The 20764-nt window shown below is 54.2% G+C and overlaps 1 protein-coding gene across 1 annotated transcript; it reads right to left on the bottom strand.

The window, feature by feature from the left end:
- Window positions 1-16055: 16055 nt before the first annotated feature.
- R3HDML (R3H domain containing like) lies at window positions 16056-19846 on the bottom strand. The gene is made up of 5 exons (XM_066199043.1): window positions 19586-19846; window positions 18453-18571; window positions 17789-17921; window positions 16633-16748; window positions 16056-16536 (listed from the first exon to the last, which is right to left on the bottom strand). The coding sequence occupies exons 1-5, from the start codon at window positions 19844-19846 to the stop codon at window positions 16404-16406; spliced, it is 762 nt and encodes a 253-aa protein (XP_066055140.1). The 3' UTR covers window positions 16056-16403.
- Between the last annotated feature and the right edge of the window lie 918 nt (window positions 19847-20764).

The following is a 20764-nucleotide window of genomic DNA, read 5'->3' as shown; positions in this document are numbered from 1 at the left end:
CATATACTGTGCTTGCTAGCTCCGCATGTCAAGCAGGTGAGCAGGCTCCTCTCAAGGGGCTCCTCCCTGTTGCTTCTTGAACAGGGGTGCCGTAGGATCAGAGGATAATTGATGTTGGAAGGGACCTTAGAGGCTCTGCTCCAGGCTCCTGCTGGAAGCAGGGCCAGCTGTGAGAGCAGCATGGGTTCCTTGCAGCCTTATCTAGTTAGGTCTTGAACACCTCTGAGGATGGAGAGCAGCCTCAGCAGCCAGCTGGTGCATGACTGGCCTCATGGTTAGACACTGGCTGAACATCTCTCTAGTTTTTATGCCCCTTGATCTCCAGCCATACACCCTGTGAGGAGCCTGGACCCATCTTTTTGATGCCCCTGTGTGTGCTATGCTCCTGCAATTCCTGCTGGCCCATCTCTCCCGCCCGATGCAGGACACAGCCCTTCCTGCCAGTGGATTGACCAGGCACCCCAGTCTGGGCTTGCCTGCAGGCTTTCTTCAGACCATGACCAGGGGCCCTCCTGGCCTTTTGCTTTTCACTCTCAGCTCTGCACTCTTAAGAAATGCCCAGCAGAAAAGCCAGTGTCCAGAGCCAGCAGGACCCCCCTCAGCTTTCACTGGCAATGCCCTGGCCCTGGCAGCCCTGGCTCCAGAGCTCTGCTCCCGTGTCACTCACAGCTCCAAGGGGCCACTGTAGAGCTGGAATATTTCACATGGCTTTTTTTTTCTTCTTCTTCTTTTTTTTTTCCTTTTTTTTTTTTTTTTTTTCTTTTTTCCCCACATGCACACAAAGCAGAGATGGGCTCAGGTGTGAAACCTCTCCAGAGCAGCAAAGCCCTGAACACGGCCAGGGCCCTGCTCAGCCCGTCGCCATTTCACAAGCCAGCTGTGGGGAAGCAGGAAGCCCAGACACAAGACAAAGAACAAAAGTCCCAGGGGAACGTCATTGGCGTAGTCATCTCCACACATGCAAAGGTCCCTTCTGCCTTTTTTTTTTTTCCCCTTTGAAATTTCAAATTCCAGTTTGTGGACAAAGTCCTGCCTATCTGAGAATATAGATCTCCGACCACTGACCAAACTCCACTTGAAGCAGTCCCGAGGACTGCTCTTCCCCTTGCCCACGGACCTGTCTGCTCAGCCCTTGGATCTCCTAGAATCATGCTGAAAATTTTGCACTGGAGCACAGCATTGGTACTTGCACGAAGTGGATTTTGCTCTTAATGTCAGCAGCTTCCTTTCTGGGAAGAACCTCAGGAATAACCAGGTAGGAGCCTTATCACCTGCAATTCATTTGGCCAGCCATTGCAGAGAGAAAATGAGAAGGAGAAACAAGGGCTTCCATTGTGCTTGTACCAGCAATTTTAGCTCATCATTTAAGTAAGGGAAGGTGGGGGGAAAACAGCTTCAGAGGGGATGAAAAACAAGAGGGAACATGAGCTTGTGGAGGCAGAGCCACTCTGTATGGTTAACTGATAACTCCAATTTGCCTCTTCCCTCTCATCTTTTCTGATTCTCCCAATTAAGCTCAACTTATTCTCATGCTAATCATTTCTTGACCTGTTTATTCTGCATTAAAAAATTAACAGAGAGCAGTTTACTGCATGACTTGCTCACACAGAACTGCTACAGATTAGCAGGCATGCTTTAAGCCCCTACACAGGACTTTTGGGTCTCGCAGCCAGTCTGCACAGCTCGAGGATGAGCTTTTTTTCCTGTTTTTAAAGAACAGCTTTTTCTAAAGTCAATATAAACCCCCCTCCTTTCATGCCTTGAGTATATTTGCTCGGTGACTATTTCCAAATGGGAAAGATAAAGCCAAGGGCTTGTGTTTTGTCAGACTTTTTGTAAACAGGGGTATTTAGGCCATACTGTCAAACCCTCCTGCCTTCTACCTCGGCATGCCATGACTCCAGGGCAGAGTTGTCCGTGTGTTAATAAGCAGCTCCAAGGAATTTGTTGGGGCTGGGGGGCTGCAGGTCAGTGCAGCTGCACAAGCCCCCAGCTCAGGTGGCAGATCTTTGCCTTTGCTCTGGGCAATCATATGACAGACACACAGATGGGGGTCTGCTCCCATGTCCCTCCCCAGAACGTCCCCAGAAGCTCTGAGAAGGCTCCAGGAAAACAGATGATTCAGCAGAGGTTGTTTAGGGTCTGTTTGACCCTTGCCAGCTACACACTGTACATCCCTGCCCCAGCAAAACACTTTGTGGAGGTGAAAATGAGCCACCAGCCCCATCCAGGGAGGTGGATTGGAAAGATCCAGCAATGAGAGGCAGGAGAAGATCACAGCCATGTGCCAGACCTTGCCTGGGGAAGATGCAATCAATTTTATCATCCTGTTCAGCAGCAATCACTCTTGGTGATTTACTTTCCCCAGGGCTGAGGGGCCCCAGCTGGGCTTGGGGCAGATTTGCTGTTTGGAGCTGGGGGCAATGCCCAGGACAGACAATCCCTGAGCAGAGCCTAGACACATTGTCACTAATGAGCATGTGACATGTGGTGGCACCCCAGGCTCTCCAGCACAGCTGGGGGTGGCAGAGGCAGCTTCATTGCAACCTTAGACTGTTTCTGACCAAAGTTATCACAAATTAGCCAAACCAACCAATATTGTCCTGGTCCCTAGACCACAAAATCCCTGTATGGAGAATCAAGGCAGCTTTTGGGCACAGGCAAGAGTTATTTTAAAGAAGGTATAAGACTTTTGGAGAGAACTTCTGCCTGAAGTTCTTTCCAAAAGCAACCTGCATTTCAGCCAAAGCTGGGATGATGTTGGGCCTGGAGGCAATTATTGGAGCTAAAATAAATAGCTGCTCTGCAGAAGTGGTAGGGAAAGAACTGCAGACATGGAGACAGACAGACCATTTCAGCATATACTGCTCTGGTGATAACACTGTGCTTGCCTTTCCTCCCAGGACTGGAGAGGGGTTTATTACCCTGCCTAACAAGGGCTCTGAACTCTTGAGGAAGTAATTATTATTTCTCCTGGGAGCTGTTATTATGCAAGGACAGTAAATTTGAGCTGTTCCCAGAAGGGTGGCTGTACTTGAAAATGCCAGGGCATTTGCTGATGTGTGTTTGCCATCACCCTGCCTGCACTGCAGCCCCTGACAGCAGCATCTGGCTCTGGGGCCTGCAGTTTTGTGACTCTGCAAATCCGTCTGCTCTGTTTTCATATCATTTGTCGCTCAATGAGCCCGGGACCAGGAGAGGAAGGGGAATAGATTCATCTTCTTCCATTACACCACAGGCTGCAACATGGCCCAAGCTACAGCTCCCACCACTGATCCCACTTGCCCCCTTAAAACCCTACACCACAACACTGCACTCCATCCAATCCCCAAACCCAGCAGAGACACGGACACTTTCCTGCTAAACACTCTCCTGCCTGTTTGGGAGAAGTCCAGAAAAGCTTTGACTTTGCCATGTGCTGTTCCAGGTTCACTGACTACACTGGCAAAAGCTTGGCTGGTTTAAGCCCCATTTAAATGGGGGATCAGGAGCCTCAGGGAAGCAGCAGCAGTGAAGAGAGGGTTTTCTGCCAGCAAGAGACAACTGTTGCTCTCCATGCCTCACCAGCTCACACCTTTAGTGTGGTAGGGATCTCAGCTGCCCGCTCTGGACCTGGGGAAAACTTGTTCAGCAGGTGGATATGATTCCTTGGGGCCTGAAGTAATCCTGAAGCTTCCAAGGAAAAGGATCCCTACTGAGCTCACAGTCTGGCAGGCCAGTGAGTCTCTCCCTTCAGCCCTGCCAGCTGTTTGCAGGGCTTTTGCGTTTCATTGACTTTATACATTCATTATACACACATGAAACAGCTCCTGAATCGTTTCAGCTGTGGAGCAATAGGTGAAGGAGGAGAACAGCCAAAATCAACATTGGTTACACATCAAGTTTTACTTTTTTTTTTTTTTTTTTTTCAAATATCTTTTTGGAAAGCTGGGTGCATGACCAAGCTGTATCTGGAAGTGACCTCCAGTGGCTGCTGGGGCTCTTGGGATCAGCCCTCCCTCAAAATTAAGGCAAAAGTCAGCAGTGCTGCTGTGGGGTGGAGGGAGAGCTGCAACAGGGCGAGGGTGTCATGGAACAGTCTGAGCCCACGGCCCTGGAGGACGGCAAGTCAAGGGCACCTCAAGGGCAATAAGCATCTTCCTGGACCCAACAGCTCCAGCTGCCCTCCTGCCCTGGGCTGGCTGGCAAAGTCAGCCCCAGCTGGGGAGCTGAACTTGGGGAACATCTCAGGACAGGGCCATGTGTGCCTGCTGGGAGGAAGCACAAGGAAGGAGGGAGGCTGCTGCAGGTGGGAGCACTGGCAGGTCTGAATTGGGAAAGGTAGGCTGGGCATGGAACAAAAAACCCCACAAGGGGGTTAAAATTTGGGAGATTCTAGTTTCTGGAGACAGAAGGAAACAAGTTAGTGCAAAATGCTTTTTCTCTGCAGGAGTGTGCAGAGTGCCTGAATAACCTGTCATGTCCCCAGTCCTCAATCACCAGAGCACAGCAAGGGGTGAGTGAGAACCAGACAACACTCAGGAGCTCCATGTCCACAGCAGCTGCACGCCCACCACACACCCTCCTGTGTGACACAACTCTCCTGTCCCCTGCCAGAGAAACAAAAACACAGCAGAAATCAAGGTATGGGAACTTGGGAGCCATCTACATGCAAGGTTTGTGGCATGGGGGACAGCAAGGGCAGGGCATCACATGTCCCTGCAGATCCAGAAACCCACGGCCAGGACACTGCAGGGCCAACTGCCTGGCTGCCAGCTAACAACATGGGAAACTGCTAATCAGCCTGTGAGTATTCGACCCAGGTCTGCAACACTGGATAACACTATTGTTTGTTTCTTGACATTCCTGCAAGTCGCAGTGCCATTGGCCTCCTGAATCATAAAGAAATTAAAATATATTATGACCATAAACTACATCATTTGAGGAAATGAACCACTTCAAGTAAACGTATCATGGGACGCTGAAGCCATGAACTTTCCTAAATCAATTGCCAGCTGATAAAGAGCGCAGGTACTGCTGGGAGCAGCCCCCAGCATGTGACTCCCCACTGGCATGGGGAGCATCATGGGATGGTGACTGGGGGTGCAGGCTACCCTGGGAAGCATGAACCCCACCACCAGCACAAGCCCTGCTTGGGAGGAATTGCTCAAGCGAGAGGAGCAGCTCAATTTCTGCTGAGTCCCGGAGTGGAATGGAGGCTGCTGGGGTGTTTTGGGGATGAGGTTCTGTGAGGCACAGGGGTCTAGAGCTCAGGAAGCACCAAATATGTCCAAGTTTCTCACGGTGCTGGCAGTGGTCTGCAGGAACCTGCATTTGTTTGGGGCATCCCAAGCCCACCCAGCCTCCTGGCCTCCACACCAAGGTCCCCGTGGGTGCTGGGGCTGAGGGGCTGAGCACAGAGCTGGCTGGAGGGGGCCACAGAGGAGAACCCTAAAAACCTTTCTGGTAAGGACTCCATGCAACCAGTAAAGTTTGAAGTATTCTTCTCTCAGTTGCTTTGAAGCTTTCATTATGAGGGTTGGGAAGTCCCGCTGCAGACCTGGCTCAGGAGTAGAGGCTGTGCTGTGAATGGCAGGATCTGTCCCCAGGCCAGCTGAGGCTGCAGCCCGGGGCAGTAATGCCAGCCACTGGGAACTGGCCTGAGAATAGCTGAACCACTTCTCAGACAGCACAGGCAATCACTGGAGTATCCATGGGACACCAGCCTGAGCCTACCACCTCCCCCCCAGGAGTCACAGCACCCACCATGCTGCCCATGTTGGGGTGTCTCTCTCTTGAGCCCCAGAACCAACCTGGGGACATGAGCCATCACCACCCACAAACCCAGTATGTTCACCCTGCACAAAGCAAAACAGAAACCAGACACATGGGGGTCTCATCCGATGGGGACCAGCAATAGCAGTGGGAATGAGCGTATTTTGGCAGCTCCAAACCCACACTGGAGATCCTGTCAACACCCTTCACTCACATAAACTCTGCAGCGCTGGTTATGCAGCTGCTTCTCTCCCTGCTGCAGGTGCTGGGGGAGCAGGGGGGTACCTGGTGTTTCCTGGAACAGGTCGTATCTGCTGCCATTCATCTTCCAGGGGCGCTGAGCTCCGTGGGCAGAGCTAGGGAAGTCTGGGCCCTGGCTGGGGCCAAGCAGCCGGCGAGCCCCGCGCGGGCAGCGGGGCACCAGCCATGCCCAGGAGCTGGTTGTGGCGCAGAGGCAGGGCCAGGCTAATCCCTTAATGCTGGTCACAATGAGATTTGATGGGGAGCAGGAGTTTGTGCCGCAGAGCTGCTGGTTTTAAAGGGTTCTGGCCACCACCCGGAGGAGAATTATAAGGTGGCTCTGGGTGCGTGCCCTGCTGCCAGGGCCCGCAGCAATGCCCGCTGCTCTCTGGGCCTCCTTTCTGAGATCCCTCACCTGGTCTCTGGTCTGACACTGGGTTTCTTTGGGGCAGGGGGTAGCTGACTGTATGTGCAGCTCAGGAGGTTGATGCAGAAAATCTGCCTGGGTGTGTCTAACAGCAGGAGTGGGTCTGGCTCCTCAGGGAGAGGCTGTCTGCTTCTGCTTTAAAGTGTTTCCATATCAATAGCCAGAACACCATATCCTTGAGCAACAACCTTGGGCTCCCCTCCCAGCTAACATCACAACACAGGGTGGCTCAGCCCAGAGGGGAGCAGGGAGGCTGCTGAGCACCCAGAGTTTTCTCCTCTGCAGGAAGTGTGTTCTGGCAAGTGTGGCCCTGTTTATAATGAAGGAGGAAAATCATGTGAGGGAATAGAGTGGCACTTCACTAGGGTTTCACGGGCACTGAGTGACTGAATTGCTGAAAGGGAAACCTGGGCACCTCTGAATTCAGCCTTGGGCTGCATGGCTGTGACCCGACTAGGGCCAGGTCTCATCAGCCTCTGTGCCCAGAAGAGCCAACTCAGGGACAAGCCCATCTGAAACACCCCTTTTCCTTCCTCCTCGGATGACTCTCTTCCTGCCCAGCCCACCTCTGCTTTTGCTGTGCCAAGGAGAAGAGAGCTCAATTCCTGCCCTCCAGATATTGGGCCTCAAGCACCACCTCAAAGGCACCGGTCTAATGCAGCAAAACCGTTCCTAAATCATTCCTGTCCCATCTCCACAAGCTTCTGCCTCCACTCAGGCCTGCCTGAGGTGAATTTGAGTTAATTTGGAGTGCCCACAGTCAGCAACTTCCAGAATGCTCCTGGTGGGCCAGGAACGGGGAGTGAGCAGCAGCTCTGTCCCTCAGAGCTGTGCCCAGGGAGTGGGGTGCTGGCAACAGGGGCTGATGCCCAACATTCCCATGTGGAGCAGGGAGCAGCATCAAGGCAGGGCTGGGACTGAACTGTGTGTAACCCCGTGACACCTCCCTGCACCCCTGTGTTGCCACACAGGTTTTAGTGGCTGTAACAGGGAACCACACCCAAGTCAACAGACATTTCTCCCAGACAATGGCAGTCTGCAGGCACACACCCATGGATGAGCCACAGGCAGAACTCAGCTCTGCTTCCACCACCTCAGTCCCACCTCCTTGGTGGCAGCAGACTCTAGGCAGGGGAGTAGCCAGGGCTGCGGATCTGAAGCCCAGCTGTTTGTCCCCTTGTCCCTCCTGCCTCCTCATTCCACTCTTCCATTCCTGTTGCTGCCTTTGGCCTGCCAACACTAAACTCTGCATGAGCTGGTTCCCTCAGGCATCCATCAGTGCTTTGTCCATTCTTCCCTGCTGGGCCACCTCCACCTGAGTGTGCCTGTCCCTGGCACAGGACCTGCTCCAGCTGCAGTGACTGCAGGTGAGAGGCTGCTGAGCTGCATGGGGTCCTGCAGCAGTTGTTACTTCACGCCTTCTGCTGAGCCCCCTGGTGCTGCCCTGTCCATTATCCTGACACCATGCCCAGCCTCACAGCCCATGGCAAGGTTCCATGGGTGCTGTTGGCACCAGTGAATCCTCTTCCCATGCTGAGCTCCTGCTTTTCACCAGGGTGGTTGGGGTGGATGCTGCCATCCCACCTGCTGGATGAAAGCCAGGGCAGGCTGGAATGCTGCAGAGGAGCAGCAGCAGCCTCTTACATGGGGTATCAAGGCTTTGGGGACCGTGTGGCAAAATGATCAGCATCCCTTGGGAGCAGAGGGGGAGAGAAGTGGCTGAGTGGGGCAGGAGGGGCTGGCTCTGCCTCCCTGAAGGGCCCTGGGCCATAAACCCAGCACAGTGTCGTTTGTGTGTCGGCAAACACGTTGAGTGGGCTTGACTATTGATTCTGACCATATAAACCAGTGTTGTGGCACTTGTTCAGGTTTGTGCAGGTTTTACAGCCCTTGTTCTGAGAAGTGCCATGTATTTGGTTTTGCTCCTTCCTTCAGGTCTATCTGTTGACATTGGCTCTCCTAACCAGAGCGTTGGGCCATGCCAGGAAGCTGAGTGTGCCTCTCTCCTTGTGTTTCCCACTTTCCCTGGGGTTATCACCTATAAAATCTCACACACACCCATGGCTGGGACAGGTTTCTGGTGCAGAGGCAGGTGAAAGGTGTCTGCTGGTCCCCACCACTGGTTGGTGGGTTTGGGTTCTTGTGCTCAGTGACAGGAGATGAGCCACCCACCCTGACAGATGGATGAGCAAAGCTGCAGAGAAGGTGCTGCCCTGGGAAATCTGGAGTGGAGCGAGCAAGGTCTGAGGTCTGTAGGGCTGTGATGAGAAACAAGCTGTCAAACCAACTTGGATGGGCAGAGAAGGAGAAGATGCTCCCAGAGCACTGTCACAGAGGATATGGGCTATGCCTGGTCACCTACAATGGAAGCACGCTCTATCACCCATTCCCTACCTCCAATCCTCTTCCCAGAAGGAGCTGCCAGCAGCAGTTGTGCCCTCAGGGACACCTTGGTGCTGGAGGGTCAGAGGGCTTGAGCTCACAAGGATGGTCCCCATCTGTCTGTCAGCACCAGAGTTCCGTTACTGTGGGGATGCAGCTGAAATCCCTCTGGCGACTGCAGGATTTGGGGATAGAAAATCTGGTCCAGCCTCACAGAACCAGGGTCTGTTTGCTCCTTGACTGCTGGTGCATTTCCACAGCCACTTGCTCTGCATGAGCTCCTCCTCCCGCCCCTTTGGTGCAGCATCCTGAACCTACCTTTACTTTTTGAGACATGTATTTCCTGAAGGGATTTGCTGAGTAATCTCTGTTGATGCTCAGGCTGAAGCTTGGACAGGAGCTGTTCCTGGGAATAATTTCTTCTGGGACCCAGATTTGCTCAGAGGCCCCAGTGCCTCTGCCCAGGGCAGGAGGGCAGAGCCCTCAGCCCCAGGTTCACCATACAACTGCTACCTTGAAATCCACCTGCCCTGAAAATTCTGCAACATTTGCCATTTCCACATACATTTCTGCCAGCAACCTTGTTAGCTTGAATATTTGAGGAAAGCAAACAGAGAAGGAGCCTGAACACAAACAGTCATGGATGTTTTTTTGCAGTCTTTGCCCTGTTCTAACCCCAAGCCTGCAGGCAGAGATACTTGCAGGCATCCCCTGATGTACCCCTTGGCTCTGCCCTGTGTGCTGCCCTGTCCCCCACTGCTGGCCCTGCTCCTGCTGCAAATACTGCTGTATGTAAAAGAAACTCACCCAGCCCTTGCTGTCTGTGGGACCACCATCACTCACCACCCCTTTGCTCTCATGCTAAGTAAACATTTTTAATGCCATTTAAGAAATGTCAGCAGATGACTAACAGAGTATGACTGGCAGACCTGCACCTGCCCTCCTGAGCTCAGAACATCTTTCAGACACTCCTCAAGCCTTCCTGAGCCTCTTGCTGCTCATCTTCCAGAGCTGGAGTTCATTTCCTGCAGACAGCAGCCCTCTGGGCTCATTTCCCCTATAAAAATACCGTTGTGTTTCAAGCAAAGCCAAAGTTGAGGGTGTGCTGCTGGCCCCATAAATGGCTGAAATGAGGTGGGAGAAGTCACAGCCCTGTGGGCAAGTGCAGACACCCTGTGACACTGAGCAGCATCCCAGCTCTTCCCCAAGAAAACCTCCACCAAGCACCAGCAAACAGCTCTTGGGAGCAGACCAAGGTGCTAACACAGTGATCGTCCCTTTTGCATCCCAGCAAATACCTGTGCTTATTCCTGGCTGCACCAATACTCTGCTCAGGCACTGGAAAGTGCTGACCTTGCCAGCACTGGTGTTACAGCCACCCTAACATCCAGCAGGGATGGCCAGAGTGGGGACAAGGAAGGGGGCTGTCCCCGGTGTCCTAAGACCTATCGGTCCCTGATGGCTGCTAGGCCATGGACACAGAGAACAAGGAGTAAACAGAGGGATTAAAGAGCAGCTGACATGAGCAGTCGAAGAGGAAAAGCTCAGTTCAGGTCATATCTAGAGGAAAGCTGTAAAAAATTTGATGCGTTTGGCAGTGAAAATTAAAAATACTCAGAAAATCAGCCCCCTCTTATGTTTCTCAGTTGAAACTATTCCCCACATCTGACCAGAGCTCCAGGGCAGCGATGACGTCTCACATTTTTCAGCTGTTTTCCAAAGCTGCTTTACTGATCTGGGCCAGCCCTGATCATGCACTGGCCCCTGCTGTAACCACTGGCCCGGGGGATCTCCAGCTCTGAGAAGATCCAAAATATGAAGGAGTGGTGTTGCCTGCACTGGGATTGAGACCAATTGCCCAAATTGTGCCGAAGTCTCAGTGGGAGGAAAAAGGTGGATCAAAGGGCTCATCTCTTCCTCTCTGCCCAGGAGGAAATGTTCCCCTTGTCCTCTCTCCATCCTCTACCTTCTCACACACCTATTTGCAGCTTCCTGCAGGGATCTACCACCAGTGGAGCCCTTTCCAACTCACAGCCTGTCCTCAGCAGCTGCTGGTGAGGATTTTGAATGTGCCTCCAGCTCCACATCTCTCCAGAGCTGCAGCATCACTCCCTTCTCCCCTGGGGACCCACCCAGCTTGCTGGGGTCAGGCCAGCTATGCCCGGAAGGGCATCCTCCAAGTCCTTTACACAAGGCACAGGTCTGATGGGAGGGAAGTAAGTGCCCCCAAGGTGTCATTTAGGAGAAATGCTGGTGACAGTCTGGGGCAGGGATGGATGGGGAGGGTAGGAGTATCTGCAGTGGGGGGATGCTCTTACTGATGCCACCACTGCCAAGAGAGGGCCAGACCTGCTCACTGTCCCGAGGCTGAATGCCAGTGCCAAGCTTCCCCATTAGAATATATCCCTGGCTTCAGATGGATGCTGAAATCCTGAAGCTCCTAAGATGGATGGGGAGAAGGGAAAATCAGAAAAATCTTTCTATCTACCAGAAGAAATTGAAAATAACTCTGTGACCCTCTCCAAGGCTGAAGGCTCTTCTGGAGGACTCTGGTGTGCCTCCATCAGGCATGCCAGCTCCATGGCCTGTCCTGCTGAGGGCAGGGAGCTGCTGGCAGCAAGGGCATCATTATGGGCACGGCTGGGGCTCAGCACCACCACTGCTGTGTGGGCTTCCACACCACTTTGCAAGGGAATAAACTTCCCAGTGACCCTGGGAAGGGTTTGGCCACCACTTTGCCATCTGCAGGATGGTGCATCCTACTGTGCTGTGCCCACTCTGCTGCCCAGTCCCAGCCCAACACTACAGAGCTGTGAGGGAAGCCAGGCACTGCCCAGTTCTCCATCCCACCAACTCTTCCTCACCTCTATTTGGATAACTTTTTCACCCATTTTCTTTATGAGGACTCCCTTCCTTCTACCAACACTCTCAGTTTCCTCTCACTTTAGTCTGGGAGGCCCATCTCACTTTTTTATTCTTATTATTTCTGTCTCCCCCTTGCCTGGCCCCAGGCTTGCAGAGGGTGCTGGCCAGAGCCTGCTTTTGTTGGGCCACGGGAGCAGATGGGGAGAGTGGCAGAGGTGGGATGGGCAGAGATTCCTCCCCATCCACCCCACAGCACCTGGCTCTGCCTGCACTTGCCCAACCTCAGCACGTGGCTCAGTTACTGACTCTCAGACTTAAATAATTAAAACAAAAACAACTTTAAAAATCATAATTTATAAAAATAATTGTTAAAAAGATCAAGAGAAAATTACTGTCAGAAATTACTGCCTGTGTTTAAGGTCACTGGTGTGCCAGGGCTGGCAAGTGACTGCTCACATTAGAACCAGCTGCAAGTGGACAGAATAACTTCATCCTAAGTGATTAAAGAGCTGGTTCAGCTCCTCATGCTGCTTGTGTCAGGCAAAGCTGGTTGCTCACTGCAGAAATGAAATTGGCTTTGCACCCTGGGGCAAAGCTGGATGCAGGCACCTTGGATGTGGGAACAGCCAGACCCAGCCACCCTGCACCACCAGGTCTCCCAGGCTGATGGGAACATCCCTTGAAAATCCCCTTTTCCTGCAAATGAAGTGCAAGTCAGTCCCTGTGAGCTGGGTGGGTCAGGAGCCACCCCCCACCAGCAGCAGGGGCTTCAGCCTGGAGGATGCTCAACACCGGCTCCTCCTGGGCCAGTTCTCACTCCAGGATCTGACCCTCTGCACATCTCAGAGGTACCAATCCTTTGTTTCACCAGCTCACGTGTGTCCTTCACCATGTAGCTCTTTGCATTTTGTCCATGCAGCACCAGCTGGACACAAAGACACAACCTTCACTAAACAGACCAAACCTGGACAGTTTTCTGGGCCTTTTCCTGCTGCTGGCTCCTGCAGCTCAGAGGCAGGAGTGAACAGAGCTCCTCCAGAGAGCTGACTCCTGCAGGCTGGGGATGCACAAATGAGCAACCTGATAAAAGCAGACTAAAAGTCAGCATTCCACAACTGCTTGATCACACCTGCCTGCTCTAGCCCAGCCCAGCGCAGTGACACTACAGCAGAGTCTGTACAATTCCTACACATTTCCATTGCCACAGGCCATGGACCCACTGAAATGCTGATATGCCCCATGCCTGGCCATGGCTCACCATGGGGTGATGTGACCTGAAATAAAGTGATCTGCAGGGTACTAAAGTGCTGGGGGCTGGGGCAGGGAGGCGCAAGGCAGCATGAATGCCACAACAGAGGTGGGTTAGGGCTGGAGGTGACACCCATGGGAGGCTGCAGGCCTGGATCAAGGGAAGGAACCACCCAAAGAGAGGCCACGAACAAAGTGCAAGAAGGTGGCCTGGGTGTCCCACAAACCCTCTTGGGACTTGGGTTTGCACACATAGTACCTGAAAGGTGGACTGGACAGGGGCTGCATGCTTGTAAAAGAGGAGGAGAAGGACATGAAAAATAGAGTGAGGAAAGGCAAGGTAGTATGATGGAGAGCTCCATGGAGCGTGATGGAAAGCCAGGGGAAGCAATGGAGAGCCCTTGAGAGTGATGGAGAGCCATGAGGATCTGATGGAGAGCCACAAGGAAGTGCTGGAGAGCCATGAGGATGTGATGGAGAACCTTGTAACTATGAGACCTCAGCTGCTGGGACCTCACTCCACACCCTGGCCGTGCCCAGGAACTGGGATTCTCAGAACACATGGGACCAAACCAGTCATGTGGGGATGCTGCAGCACAGGCACATCCTGAGGATAACTGAGGGCTGATGTCAGCCCAGGCAGGGGCTCCTGTCCCCTGGGGCCCACGTGCATTTCTTGGCAGCTGGCACAGACAAGGAGCACAACACCAGGCTGTTTCAGGGTGGTGCTCACTGTGCCATGCCAGGAGCATGGACACAGGTCTGGCAGGCATCTCGCTGTGGCCAGGTGCCCAGGCAGCATTGTGCCACCTGATGCTGTGCCCCACAGAGGCTGGAGGCTGCTGCTTGTCCAGGCTCTACACTCCCTGCTGGGAAACCTGCCCAGCCATAACACCAGCACTCGGCAGGAGTAACGCCAGCCCTCGGCAGGAGCCCGCTGTGCCCACTTGCAGCCCGAGCATGCCACGGGCCACCCGCAGCCTGTGCATCAGGGCTGGCTGTGTGTCCTAGGGCAGCACTTCGCCTTCTCTCCACTGCTGCCACTCCTGCTGCAGCCCCTCTGCCAGCACGTGGGGCCGCCCTGCTCCCTGGGGCACGTGCCTTCCTCTTTGGGTCAAGCCGAGTGAAAGGGAGAAAACACACACACACACACACAGAGGATTTACATCGTACCAAAACCAACCAGAACCCTTCTCCTGCCTCCATCTCCAGCTTTTTGCAGGCGCCTGGGCCAGTGGGATGGCCGGGCCATGGGGCTGGGGGCTGCCGGGCGCTCCCGGCCCCGCTCCCCGCGGGCAACGGCAGGCGGGGGGAAGGCTGTACTCACCATATGGAGCCTCCATCTTAGCGCTTAGCTGGGTGCTTACATTGACCATGTCTCGCCGGCTACTGCTATGGGCACACTTGGGGCGAAAACCAGAGGAAGTAGAGGAATAAAAAAAGAAATCTAAATAAATAAATAAAAAAATGTCTCTCACTAAGGAACTGGGTGAAGGCAGGAGGCAGCGCGGAGAGGCAGGGCGAGGAAACCTGCCTCTCCTGTTATCTTATTGATTCGCTTAATCAGGGCTAATGTGGGTGGAGATGTTAAATAGTAACCAAGCTCTTATGGAAACCAATCTGCAAGGTGCCGTTGCTGTAGCTATAGTAACTGCTGCCAAGCTAGAAACTCAAACACGGCTTTTACTGGACTCTTTTGGGGCTCCCGCTTGCAGATGGTGTCAAGGCCGGGGCAGCTGCTGGGCTGGGGTTCACCCCTGGCCACGAGGAGTCAGAGCATCCAGATCCAACTCTGCAGTGCCCCGGGTGCTGCTGCGTTTTGTGCCATCACCCACCCAAGACTGGAAATCCAGGTCTGAGCCTGTACACAGCGAAGGGCAAACACAGCATGGGGGGCCAGGGACCCTGGGACAAGTGTAGGGACTGGCAAGGGCAGAGCAGAGCCTGGCTGAGGCACAAGGAGCTAAATGCCCAGGCCGTTAGTCGGGGCTTGTCCACCTGATGCCAAACCAGAGAGGTTGTTTGGGGATGGGGAGCTGCAGGGATGCTGTGGGGGCATGCAGGGTGATTCCCTGAGCGCAGGACTGGGCACTGGATGCTTGCAACTTCTCCCTTGTCTCCCTGCTCCCCAAACTGGGGGTACTCATGAGGTGCCACAGCCACCTATGTGCCACAATCTGTGCTCCCTCTGGGACTTCTGCCAGACCTCATGGTGGCAGATGTGCAGATGGGCTCCCCAACCTCCCCAGGAGGCTGTGGCAGCCCCTGTGTCATGACAGGAGCAGTCCAGGCTGCCAGGGGCTGTGCTGAGGCCAGCACGGCCATGTGCAAGAAGTGTTGCTGAGAGGACACCATACACATGGGGAATCCAGAACTGAGGCTGCAAAAATGATTATCCATCAGCACAGAGCCTTCCGTATCTCCTGTACACCTCAGGAAGAGGCCAGGCTGGAGGAAGCACAGAGGGGTCCTTGGCAGTCCCAGAATCCCTTTAACACCTCAGCTATTGAAACCCTGCAGCCCTGAGTGGGAAAAAATAAGGATATCTGCTCCTCTGAATGGAAAAGCACATCCCAAGGGAGCATGCAGTGAGGGGAGTGCTGCTGGATGCAGAGGGCTGCAGCACAGGAATCCACAGCTAGATGCTCAAATCCAAGGACTTGTAATTCAAAACTTGTAATGAGTTTGCTGAGTGCTGAGAGGTTCTAGAGAGGGAGGGGATGTGGAAAATGAGATGCTCAGTGGCACTGGGGGTGAGGTGGAGAAGTGGGATGGTGTGGGTCAGCCTGGGCGGGACAGGGAGCTTGTGGCCCTTCAGCGTCGTCATCACCCCGTGTCCCAGCAGTGCTGGCTTCTCCCACACGATGGAGCAAAGCGCCCAGGCATCTCATAGCCCGTGGCCCCACCAAGGGCTTCTGCCCCTCCTTTGCTGCTTACCCCCAAAACCAGAGCAAAGGCACCAGCTCAGTGATACCCCGAGGCTTCAGGCTGCGAGTGAGGGAGAACCAACAGCATGGGGGTCTCCAGGCTGCTTTATTGGGGGGCTCAGAGCTGGGGGCCCCACACTCAGAGGGGCTGCTGTGAAGCAGGAGCATGCTTGGGGCTCCCCACTTATCCAGCTGCTCACCACGAGGGGAACATCTTGGTATTCATTTACACCAGGCTCTGCCTTAGCACCGGGGGGGGGGGGGCAGTGGGGAAAGCCCCCCGAGTCTGCAGAGCAGGGACCATGCCAGCCAGCCCCACTCCCTCCATGCACCCCTAAACCATCCCTATTTCAGAAAATAGGGACCTGAACTGTCTCGGGTTCCCCCAAAGTGGGAAGCAGCCAGACAACCCTGCTGGAGAGGTGTGTTAGAAAAGCGTTTTCCTACGTGGCATTAGGGATGAAGCAGGTTGGACAGCCAGGCTGCCGGGGGGGTCAGTGTTATAAATAATTCTTGTTCACCCCATCTCCATTCCCAGGGCTCCTCCTGGGGCTGCAGCCCTAGAACCAGCTGACTTGGTTGGATTTGACTCCGGTGAAGCACATGTTGTTGGAGCAGCCCCCGCCGTAGGTGGGGGGGCAGGCTGAGCACGGCCGCCCCACCTTGTAGGGTGCTTCTCCGAGCCAGTTGCCCCTAAAAAGAGAGGAGGGGGGTCACCTCTGAGCATCATCAGCTGACACTGGTGTGGGGAGGGAGGATGGCACGGGGGACTGTCCCTCAGTCACTTACTTGATGGCATAGTTGCAGACGAGGAGGATGGCGTGACGCCACGTGCTGCCCCACACCCGCACGTTGGCACAGGTGCCCAGGGCACAGCCCAGGCGGCTGGAGGTTGCCCACACCATCTGTGCCAGGACAGAGAACAGACACTGTTGGTGTCCATCTACCCAGACATCCCGCAGCTGATAGTCCCAGGATGTCACTACAGGGCTCTGTCCCACCAGGGAACTGCATCCCAACTGCCCCAGTCTCTTTGGCTGGATGCTGTCTCATCGCAGGCAGTGCTTTGTTACCAGAGGGTGACTTTTTGCTCTCCCTCTCCTACCTGGAACCTGCACTACCCTGCATGGAACTGCCTTGCTGAGCTCACATCCATGAGCAGCAGAGTCTGGGTCACTGCTCCAATTTACCCAGATTAGCTCCTAAACCTCCCACTGAATCATGGCCAACAGTTTACCCTGCACACAGGGTTGTCAAGCAATGACAAAAGCTTTTCTTAAAGCCTCTCCCAGTCAAATCTCTTCCATAAAAAGTGTATATTCCCCTTCTGCAACCGAAAGCATCTCTGAGTATCCCCATGGATGAGCCACATGGGGATGCAGATGTTCAGATAAAGGTTGGAGCCATGAAGAAGAGGTAATTAGGAGTTGGCACAGCTCTGCTGCCAGGCAGAGAAACAGAGGAGTTTTCCACCTTCTTCTGGCCAGGCTCTGTGGGGATGTGCCAAGGGATGAAGGGGCTGCATTCCCAGGGAGCTAGAATCAGCTGGGTGCTATGAAGCTGTTCCATCACAGAGATGAGGATTCATGCTTGGCAAAAGTACAAAGCGGCTTATTTTTTCTCCTCACCACCTTTAAGGTGCCAGAGGTGCAGTGAGGAGAGAAAGGCCAAAGGACGGGAAAAAAGCTTTTAAAAAAATGGAAACCTCCGTGTCAACTGGCCAGAAGCTCACAGCTGGGTTGTGAACCCCGGGACCTTCCTGCAACAGCCCAAATGCTGGAAAAGCCCAGGGTGGGAGGGCATCCCCAGCATCCCTCCAGCTGCCAGGACCGCTGCCTGATCTGAAGCTGGCAGCTGCCGGGGTTTGATCCTGGATCCCAGCTGCTGCTGTGAGCTGCACAAGGCCCCCCTTTGCATCTGGATCCTGGGAGGCTGCAGTGCTCACCTGTGTGTAGTGGCTGCAGACGGAGCCGCTGCATTTGGAGGGGCAGCGGGGGTTGCACTCGTGGGGGTGGGGGAAGGAGTAGTGCTGCTTCTCCTGGTGCCAGGATTTCACCATGTCCATGACAGAGCGGTACCTGCAACGGGGCTACAGGTGAGGTGTGGTGGATATTCTCCTCATCACAGGTCATGGACAAAGGAAAGGAAGGGAAAGCTCCACACTGAGGAAGTGGAGGAGAGAAATGGTTTGGAGCCAGGGCTCATTGGGAATGAGCATTCCTGGGAAAAAGAGGGCAATGACGTCCTTGTGCCAAGCCCACTTGTGCTGGAGGCCACAAGACCAGAGACACCTGAGGGCTCAGACACACATGGAGGAGATGCAGGACTCATACCCCCCGGTCCAGGCACCTGGCAGAGAGGGGGATAATGGCATACTTCCCAAACGAGCAGCAGGCACATCTGCTTTCCTGTATTTACCCCTCTGCAGGAGCTGGGCCATCCTCCTGCACCCCGGGGTCCATGATGTGCCTCTCAGCTCTATCTCACTCCTGTGCAATGCCAGCTCAGAGCCCCTCTGCTCCTTGACTGAGGGGCTGCTGCTGCTCCTCCTGCAGCATTGTGGGGCGTGGGAATTTCCCAGGAGCTCACTCTGCCTGCAGGGCACTCACCTGCCCGATTGGATGGAGAGGTTCTGTCCCACATACTTCATCAGCTCGGGGGGGCCGTGGTCCCACAGGCAGCGTGCAGCCCACGCCTCTGCTGCCCTGGCCAGCCGCTCATCCCACACCTGGCCACAGGAAAGGAAAAGGCAGGCAGGAGTTTTGGCTTCCCAGACGATGGAAGAGGAGAAACCTGCTCCCTTGTGAAACCCTGCAGCCCTGTGCAGTCACTGCAGGTCACAGCTGTCCCAGCCCTCAGTGCAGCCCTGACCAGTGAGCACAGCTGGTTCCTTCATGCATTATTTAAAGCTTCCTCACCCATCCTGAACGCCTCTGGGGAGATGCCTGTGTGAGTTATTTTGGAAGGCAGGAATTTAGGCCAAGCAAGAAGCAGTGCAGGATGCTCCCAGGCATGTCTGACCTGCCCTGGTACCCAGCAAGCTGGGCTGCTGTGTGCTTCTCCCAAACCACATCCAGGGACCACCCAACTGCTCCCTCAGAACTCTGGTCCCCTTCCTGGGAGCAGAGCAGCATGTGGCACCTCCTACCCTGAGAGTCCTGCCCCGTGTAGGCTGGAAATAGCTCCTCTTGGAGGACCTTTAGGGCTGGGTCAGGAGCTCCAAGCAGGGTGGACAGAACTTGAGGAAAGCTTTGCCCAGGGTGACCCTCTGGAGATACCCAGCCTGTCAAGGCTGCATGTCCCCTCCTTGACTCACTCCTGCATGTTTCTTCTCCTGGGAGCTGGCACCACTTGGAACTCTCAAAAGAGACCCTGGAGATTGTGATGGGATCATCTCTCACAGATGCAATCAGGGGAGAGGCTCCTACCTGGGCTTTGGGTTGGGACCTGACCTTTTCATGCTTGTAGCCACCTCCCAGATGTCCCAGACACAGGTCCACAGATCCTAAATCTTCCCTCATGGGGAAATGTCTCTGTTCTGGGACTCCATCCCTCCTGCACAGAGGCTGCATGGGTCTGCTCAGCCCCTGGGACACCAAAAATCGCCCAGGGCACGTGTCCAGCCAGGAATCTGGCCAGCACCCTGACATCCCTACTAGGCTGAGGCTCCCACATCAGAGTTGAGCCCCTTGAGCCCACCAGAGCTGTGGACCCAAAACTCCCCTGCCACAGCCCGACTCACCATATATTCCATGTTGGCAGCAGGGGGGGACACCTGCGCCCGCACTTGGTTGTGGAAGTCCAGGATGACACTCATGTCCTGGGGCGAGAGGTATCGCCTCCGCCGGCTCCGCGGGAGCCCCTCGCCCCAGAGCCGGCCCGCCGCCGCGTCCCCGGGCGGGGACAGCAGCTCCGTGGCGTTGGGCAGCAGGAAGGAGCTGGACAGCTGTGTCACCCAGCAGCCCAGGGCCGTGAGGTACAGGTGCAAGTGCAGCACAGCCATGCCAGCCCACCCGGTGGAATCAGCCTGTTCTGGAATCTGCTCCTGTTCTGGAGTTAAGCAAGGACAAGGGGGATTGATGGTCCTTGCTGCTGATGTGCAGATCTAGGAGAGAAGACAATACAGGCACCACTCAGGATTGCAAACACCATGCAAGCACCGCTTCCCAAAATGAGGTGGAAACAAATTTTCTTTTTGTTGTTTTTTTTTCTCCCTATTAATAATAGTAGTTTCCCCCTATTAAAATATTATATAATATTTAAAATTAATCTCTTTAATAACCCTATTAGAGCAAAATTCCCCAGGACTGGCAGGGAGATGGCTAGGGAATCGGTTTTCTTGATTGTTTTTTTTTTTTTTAAGATAAAATCAGTAAAGTCTCCCCCGTTTTTTTTCACTTATGGCACGTACCTGTGGCACAAGGGAATAGTTAGGAGTATGCTGAGAGTCACTGCAGCCGCCTGCCCTGTAACTTCCCAGGAGTTTAGTTTGTTGAATAAATCCCCAGCACAATCAGAAATCTCACACAGATAAAGAGACGCACGGCAAGACTTAAAAGGATTGACGAGAAATCCTAACAACTCTTTTATCTCGGGAAAAGAAAAATAGCCACTGCAAAAGCAAAGTATTTTATTAAAAAAAAAAAAACTGGAAAAAACGCTGGAATATCCCCTCATCCGTCAGCCGATACACCTCCTAGCATCCCTGCCAGCCCTTCCCGGAGCAGCGGGAGGATGTTCCTACGTACCGTGAGCACTGAGCCCGGAGCGGCGGAGCGCGGCGGCGGCGGTGGGATTGACCTCCGGGAACAACCCGCTGGGGCAGATGCGGAGGCTCGGCTCAGCCCCGGCGGGCAGCCCGCTGCGGCCGCTGACGCACAAGCTGCATCTTAACTCTTCCCCCGGGGAACGTCCTGAAGTT

This window comes from Chamaea fasciata, unplaced genomic scaffold (genome assembly GCF_029207755.1).
Source record: "Chamaea fasciata isolate MVZ Bird 193981 ecotype frontalis unplaced genomic scaffold, bChaFas1.0.hap1 SCAF_17, whole genome shotgun sequence".
NCBI lineage: Eukaryota > Metazoa > Chordata > Aves > Passeriformes > Sylviidae > Chamaea > Chamaea fasciata.
The sequence above is the reverse complement of the archived record's forward strand: the minus strand, read 5'-3'. Positions and strand labels throughout refer to the sequence as shown.